The sequence below is a fragment of the Uloborus diversus genome, chromosome 4, assembly GCF_026930045.1.
Source record: "Uloborus diversus isolate 005 chromosome 4, Udiv.v.3.1, whole genome shotgun sequence".
NCBI lineage: Eukaryota > Metazoa > Arthropoda > Arachnida > Araneae > Uloboridae > Uloborus > Uloborus diversus.
Genome location: NC_072734.1, coordinates 183,780,759 through 183,788,624, shown reverse-complemented (window position 1 = coordinate 183,788,624; position 7,866 = coordinate 183,780,759). Strand labels below are relative to the sequence as shown.

The 7,866-nt window shown below is 30.7% G+C and overlaps 1 protein-coding gene across 1 annotated transcript; it reads left to right on the top strand.

Annotated features, from left to right (window-relative positions):
* Window positions 1-263: 263 nt before the first annotated feature.
* Window positions 264-788, top strand: LOC129221040 (uncharacterized). Its single transcript, XM_054855476.1, has one exon. It carries the CDS (start codon window positions 264-266, stop codon window positions 786-788), a length of 525 nt encoding a protein of 174 aa, XP_054711451.1.
* The last annotated feature ends 7,078 nt before the right edge of the window (window positions 789-7,866 follow it).

Genomic DNA, 7,866 nt, shown 5'->3' with positions numbered 1-7,866 from the left:
ATGTATTAACATGTATAGATATTTTTTCAAAATATGCTTGGGCAATCCCCATAAAAACAAAACGTGGAGAAGATATAGTTGATGTTTTTCAATTGATCTTTTCAGAAAGAAAACCTAGATTGTTACAGACTGATCAAGGAGCAGAATTTAAAAATGAAAAGTTTCAAAATTTTCTCAAAGTGAATCAAGTCAAATTTTTTACAACTTTTAATGCCACTAAGGCTTCTGTGGTTGAAAGGTTTAACCGCACTTTGAAGACGAAAATGTGGAAATATTTTACACATCAAAATACATACAATTTTGTTAACGTTATTGGAGATTTAGTCAAGAGTTATAATAATACTTATCACTCAACCATTAAGAGAGCTCCAGTAGAAGTTAATACTGAAAATGAAAGTGATGTATGGTTTACAGTTTACGGCAATCTATATGATATAAAACGAAAACCATGCGTTTTCAATGTTGGTGATGTTGTACGTATTTCAAAGCAAAAGCTTACTTTTGAGAAAGGGTATGAAGCAAATTGGACTGAGGAACTATTTATCGTAACAGAGTGTGTTAAGCGACATCCTCCGGTATATCGAGTTAAAGATTTACTAGGAGAATCTATTCAGGGCACCTTTTATTCACAAGAACTACAAAAAGTAAAACTTAAAGAAGATTATACGATTGAAAAAATATTGAAAAAGCGAGTCAGGAAAAATAAAACGGAATATTTTGTTAAGTTTCGGGGTTATCCTGAAAAATTTAATCAGTGGATTACAGCTTCTAATTTATCATCTCTATAAATGATCTGAACAAGAATATTTTCTTTCAGTCTACATCATGAGTTTCTATGTAACACTACCTAGCGATAGTTCCATGAACTATTTTTCGGAAAATAAAGTATCGCACTTCATAACGCGTTTACCATCCCCTATAGAATTGGTTGGTGAGTGGGAAATTGGCTTAGTGGAATTCATTTACCCCCATACGTGGTATAATGTTAATAGAAAAAATAATTTAATAGGATTTGATTTAGGTGATGGAAAAGAACTAGGTAGAAATATTCCACCAGGATGTTACGAGAATGTACCAGATATTTTAAAAGCTATCTCTATTCCTGACCATGAAAATAAAATTTCCTTTAACTATAATCCTGTAACAAAACGGGTAAGAGTTAAAGTAAAAAATAATGCCCGCATTGTTTTCCATGAAGGATTATCTCAACTATTAGGATTTCCCAGCTAGAAAAAGTTTGCACAAAAAGTGCAAAAAAAAGTGCACAAAATCTAGGCATATTTGGCACCTCTGTTTTGTGCACAAAAAGTGCAAACTGAATTGTGCACAAAAAGTGCAAAACTGAAATCGTGCAAAAAAAGTGCACAAAATCTGAGCATATTTGGCACCTCTGTTTGTGCACAAAAAGTGCAAACTGAAAACCGTGCAAAAAAAGTGCACAAAATCTGAGCATATTTGGCACCTTTGTTTTGTGCACAAAAAGTGCACTGTACATACAGCACTGTACAGCTAAATTGTACAATACTTTTCATATACAATCACAATGCTCAGAATTAATGCACTTTTTACGTAATGTTTTCACTATGTAGAGAATACTTTTAGTCCACAATATTTAAAATGAAAAAAAAAAAGCAAGAAAGAAATTGAAAATTAATACTTCTTAATTTTAGCATGTTTATTAACAATAAATTTATTAAGGAGACCATATCAAAAATATTGTTCAATTTTTGATGAAATATGAGAAATTCTAAAATAAAGCCTGTCATGGAGTGGAAATCATCTTCTTTGTTACCAAAAAACTTATATCTGTTTATTACTCCTGAAATTCAGCAGCAGTTGTTACTGCAGTTGTAACTTTTTATTGAATACATTAATAATTTAAAGTTGAACAAAATATACATTTTAACTTACTAACACGTATGGCAACAATGTCCTTCCTTCCAGGAATGATGCACCCCCCTCCCCCAAGTAAACGAGACCCCAAAGTTGAGGTCAATAAACCCTTTAAAATGTATATGGGCATAATCTGAATGTTAACTCACAACCTGTTGCGGGGTCTGTTTGGGGGAAAGATCTTTCTAAAATAAATTAAAACATACCAATCCCGGCAACAAAACTCCAAATTTTGGAAAAATGTACGAACCAGTGTTATAACCCAAATTTAATGCTCTTTCTTGCCGCAAAAGGTTTTCCTTGTACATGCTGATGATGTAAAAATGATATCATCAATGGTGACACATTAAAATTTCATAATTTAGAAGTAAAAATTTCAAACATTCAGTATGCATTACTAATTTAGACAACAAAAAGTAAATAGCAAGCGCCACGTCATAATTTTTTGAATATTGTAACATTTAAGTTCAAATCACTTAAAACTACTATTGTGTAGACGTTTATTCTTCAATATTTTTTCATCTGTACGTGTCAGTTTTGTTGCTGCATAGCATAGAAAACCTAGTGTGTTATCTATATAACTAACTCACAGCGTGTTACTGGTTTCCATGATTTGAAAATAAATTTTGATATCTGTCGGATATTTTCAAATTTAAGTAATTAAATGTATTGCCAAATTGCTGCTGTTTATTTTCTTACATTATTCTTATAGTATATAGACTTAAAATTAATATTTCTTTCATTACTTATACATACAAACCTGTTTTTATGCAGTGGATGGGGACCACATAAAAAAAAACACCATTAAAAACATTGTTCGAAACTTCACAAGTAGCTATAAAAAGTTGTTTTTGCAACACAGTTTTAAAAAAATATGTGGTGGACAGAGACTGCATAAAAAAAGTCTCGCGCAGAAAATAACTCCAAACGTTATCTTTAAAAAAAATCAAAATAAATCAAGTTTTTATGATAATTTTGGCGACTCGAAAAATTTCCTGAATAAGGAAATTTTTGGGAGGTCAGTGACTTCCCATCGGGACACCCCTGTCCTCACTTGAAGATATTACCTCACACTTGTTTTATAAATAATTTTCATACACTGCACAAAACAGGTTTGATTATAAATAAACATGAATTTAATGTAAAAGGTTATGCAATTAAATGGTATTAAATATAGCTGATATCTACAATTTATGAAAATATGATAATTTAACATTATATAAGAATAAAATATAGCATAACTACAGTTGATATTGGCTATATTTTGGTTATTGACTGTAATATTCATATACTCTATGAAATTGATTAAATATACACAAAAGTCTTATAAAGAATTACAGTATCATGTACACAAATATAATATTTTATGTAATATTAATACATGAAAAACTGATTTAAAATTATAGGTTATATAAGTATAGTTTTATTGATTATTGCTTATATGTGTTTTAATGTTTATATGTAATTTAGAATTAATGTTTTACAATAAATTTTATTAAATTTAATAGAGTTGCTTTCACAACAGCAACAAACAAATTTAACAAAATTATAAATTTTAGAAACTGAAAAAAAAAAACGCAATACTTGTCCGTGCACAGCCGTAAAACACATTTTCTTTTTTTTCTTTCTTACCAACCATTAATTTTACATGAGGCATTGTTAATCTATGTTTGTGTCGTTACAATACTAATAGTTTTAGGAATATTAAATAGAAAAAGAATATATTACATTATATTTAATGATACATTAATATATCATATAAATAGTGTATTATTTTTATTAAAAGGAATAATATTGATATGACAAATGCATATAATTTTTATTTTATGAGCCTCGCAGTTCAAAATATCGAAAATATCATGATACAGGATCTCTCTTATACGATTAGGTTTAATATAAAATCACAATTAAAACAAGCATTTTGTTGGTTAAGTTTGGTTTGCTATTGAACTACACTAAAAATTTCACATATAATGCGTACAGTAGAGACGTACCGAGTATTGGTAACTATTCGGTACTCGGCCAATTTGCCGAGTACTAGGTACTTGGCCAAATTTTGATCAGATACTCGGCCAATACCAAGTAGTTTCGAAAAATTGAATATTGTTCAAGACAGATATTACAATTAATAATAAACGCAGGTATATACTATACTGCAATTACTAACAATTCAAATTTACAAGTCAAGGTTAAATTTTGAGAATAATGAAGTTTGTATTGCTTCAATGAAATAAATCTATTTTAATGTCCCCAAAGTTAACAAAATTTATTTATAAAAAATTGGGCAAAAAAGGTAAGTATAGAAAACATGGAATTTTTATATCATTAAATGGATTTTTGCTATGAACAAAAATTATTTATAAGGAACATAAAAATACCTTTGCTTAAAAAATAAAAGCAAACAAAACAACGTTAAAAGCACGAATGTGCAGGAACACTGCAGACACGTGTTTTGGCGTTACTAGGAATGCCTTTTTCAATGTATAAAATGTGAGCTCATGGATTTCAAGACATCCGACAAAAGTCGGATTTTTTTTTTTGTCGAATGTCTTTACATTCATTTGTTCACATTTTATGCCCTAAAAAAGATTCCTTGTAACACAGAAGCACGTGTCTGTAGTGTTCGTGTATTTGCTTTTAAAAATTATTTATGTTTGGCGGACAAGAACTTTAATAGAATTGATATAACTTATTTTAACTCCAACTTGATTATACATACCATTTATTTATTTGTTTATTTTTAATTTTTAAAATTTCTTTTTTCTAATATTTTTGACACAAACAAAATCTTTTAAATAGCGCATAAACTAATTTCAGCTGGAATTTTGTTTTAAAAACTATTATAAGGACATGGAGGTCTATACTACTATTCCAATAAGTTCAAAATGCATTACGTATGTGTCGGTGGTTCTTCTTAAAACATAATTGGTACTGGGTAACTGACTACTCGGTACTCGGCCAAAGTGCTACTCGGTATGTCTCTAGCGTACAGTAAATTAAAGGTCTTGGCTAAGACGAACAAAAATCTCTAACCTCTTTACTTGAATTATTCGTTGTTGAATACTGTAATTCTCCTTTTTAGAGATGATTTGTTATTTTGTTAGGTAGTAGAAATCCCATTGTGTATCTAGGAAAAAATATTAAGTATTTTGCATAGCAAATAAAGCATGTACATTTGTTTACCCGTGGACATTTGAATTTACTTGGAGATAAACTGTTCACCTGCCATTGTGGATTACAACCTTTCCTGCGATTGTCGATTATCATCTTCCTTTTTCAATATTTTCCAAAAGCAGTCATTCATTTATAAGAAATAAGTGGTTGTTTTCTGAAGATACTAATAGATGACAATGTGTTTATTTAGTAGTAATATTTTCTAAATACATAGGTAAGCATTTATATATTGGCAAATCTTTCTGGTTTCTACAAAAACTTTGGGTTTTTCGAAGGAGGCTATTTCATTTATTTTGTCATCTTTTTTAATTAGTTTTCAAATCATAATCTATTTAGACAAGAAAAAAACTTAGAAAAAGTTAACATAGTAAAAAGTATATTTTCTTTGTCTTCAGTTTAGCATAAAAATTATAGAAAAAGAGCAAAAAAAAAAATCAATAGCTGAAAAAAAGCCATATCAGCCTAGGTTGGAGAGGTATTCGAGCGCAACTGTGCCAGACAACCCACCGAGTACAAGCTCGTAAAATTTGTGGGTCCAAAAGTCCTGCGACAAGTCCCTTGCTAGCACTTACCTTGGGTGGACTGTATTGGAGACCATCTCTCTCCTTCAGCAGCATAATGTAATTGTAGAGATATCAGCAACTCACTCGACGTGGCTTAACAAAGTAATTAAATTGGTAGATGCTGGCATCTTTTGGGGCTAAGTGCAAAGACCCATAACACAATAAAGTTACAAAAATGCTACAGGCCTGTGTTATTCTTAATGTAAATACAGTAACACCTTTAGTGAAAATACAGGGTTTTGTATATTTGATTTGAATTCTTGATCCTGTAATATATAAGTCATATCTTCTTATAGGAAATCTTTGAATAAATTCGTTCATTGACGCAGAGTGGATAAATGAGGTGAAAGTGAATTGGGATGAAAATTAAAAATTTCATTTCTATATTTTAATCGTTATGATAATTCTTCTGATTACGTGATAAAGCAATTAAATTGATAGTTGCCGGGGTCGTAAAATGAAGTTAAAAAAGCACTACAGGCCTGAGTGCTCTGAATGAAAACATAATATACCTGTAATGAAAATACTGTGTATTTTTATTAAGAAATTTGAAACCTTGACCCTGTAATGTAAAAGTTCTCTGCTAATGGGAAATTTTTTAAGAACTTTTCGTGCACTGAAGAAGAGTGGATAAATAAGATGAAAGGAAATCGGAATGAAAATGTATATTTTTAAGTGAAATAGTCAAATCTCGGTAACTCCAATATTCCTTTATCTCGAAGTTTTCATCAGGCTTGAAACATTTGAGACTGTTGTGGAAACTTCCCATAACTCGAACATTTTAGTCGGTGCCTTGGGATTTGAGCTATCAAGTTTAAGTTGACTTTATTTTTATTTTTTAATTGTCATGATAATTCTTCTGATGACGCATGCCTCAGTTTCCGATTATTATCTTTATAGGAAATATATTGACAAAAACATTTTGAAAATCAATACGTGTACATTTGGAGGCATTCGTTTGTCTAACACAGACAGTAGAGTCCCGGCACTTGAATGATAATCTGGCTGAATCTAAGAAACACCCTCAGCAGCAAGGATGGATTCAGGAATCCTTCAAGGGAGAGACGAAATTGCGCTTTTAGAACTGCAATTTTGGAAAAATTGCAAGCCTCTGAACCCTCTCCCTCACCATAATCCAGTATCATTTAAAATAGTCCTCTTGGAACTGCAGTTTTGAAAAATTAACAGAGGAAAGAGCTTGAACCTCATTCCCTTACCAAAGCCTCCTCCTAAACGTTACCAAAGATGATTTCAAATCACGTTTTTAAGACTTCAATCAAACAAGTTAAGACTTCAACAAATTGTTCGAAAAATCTTCTGATTAAAAGTTCCATAAAATTTTTGGCAGATTAACTAAAAAATACTTTTGAAACTTTAATGTCAAAAAATTGCCTGTAGAGTGCCTTCCTTGTATCCGTCCATGCTCAGCTGGGCGAAAAAACCTCTACTTGCAGACCTATTGATAAATACCCATTAACAATACATTTATACTGCATCAACAAAAGATTTATTTTTGGATGCCCGTTAAAAAATCATGACCAATAATTCAGAACGACCATTCAACAGGATTCCAAGATTCTCGAACGAAAAAACTGCATGAATTTTGCAGAGTCCAGAGTAGTCTTGAAAGAATTTTGCTGCTTATATGGGGAGAAGAATCCTGAACAAAAAATAAATACGTAAAATAAAAAACCTTTTTTTAAAAAATGAATAGACGAAAATCAAAGAGTCTGCACAACCATCTGACAGTGGCCTGAAAACTGCGCAACGTATGGTGTAAATGTCTATTTACTTTGCACGTTTTAGCTAATTCTCTGATTTGTTACCATTTCTTATTTTCAGTTACTTATAAATTAAGTCATGGATATTTTCTATTTGTATTTGTAACACGCATCTCATTTTCCTTACTGATGTGTACAGTAAGTATAACTACTATTATCCGAATTTTTTCCAGAAAAAGAAAATAAGACAAACTTACGCAAAATATAAGTATAAGCGATTCGCAAAATAAATAATCTGTCTAAGCGCTTTTCCCTCTGCGTGCTAGTTAAACGCTAGTTCACACCAGTCACTTTGACAGAGATATTCAGCAAGCAATGATTTTCATTCAGAGTACAATACATCCTTACTGTACATAATGTTCAGCACATGTTACTACACTTAGCATGTAAAAACGCTCTACTTTCATTTGATAAAGACTTTAAAAATAGTTTTTCCCCATTTCTAATACAAAAAT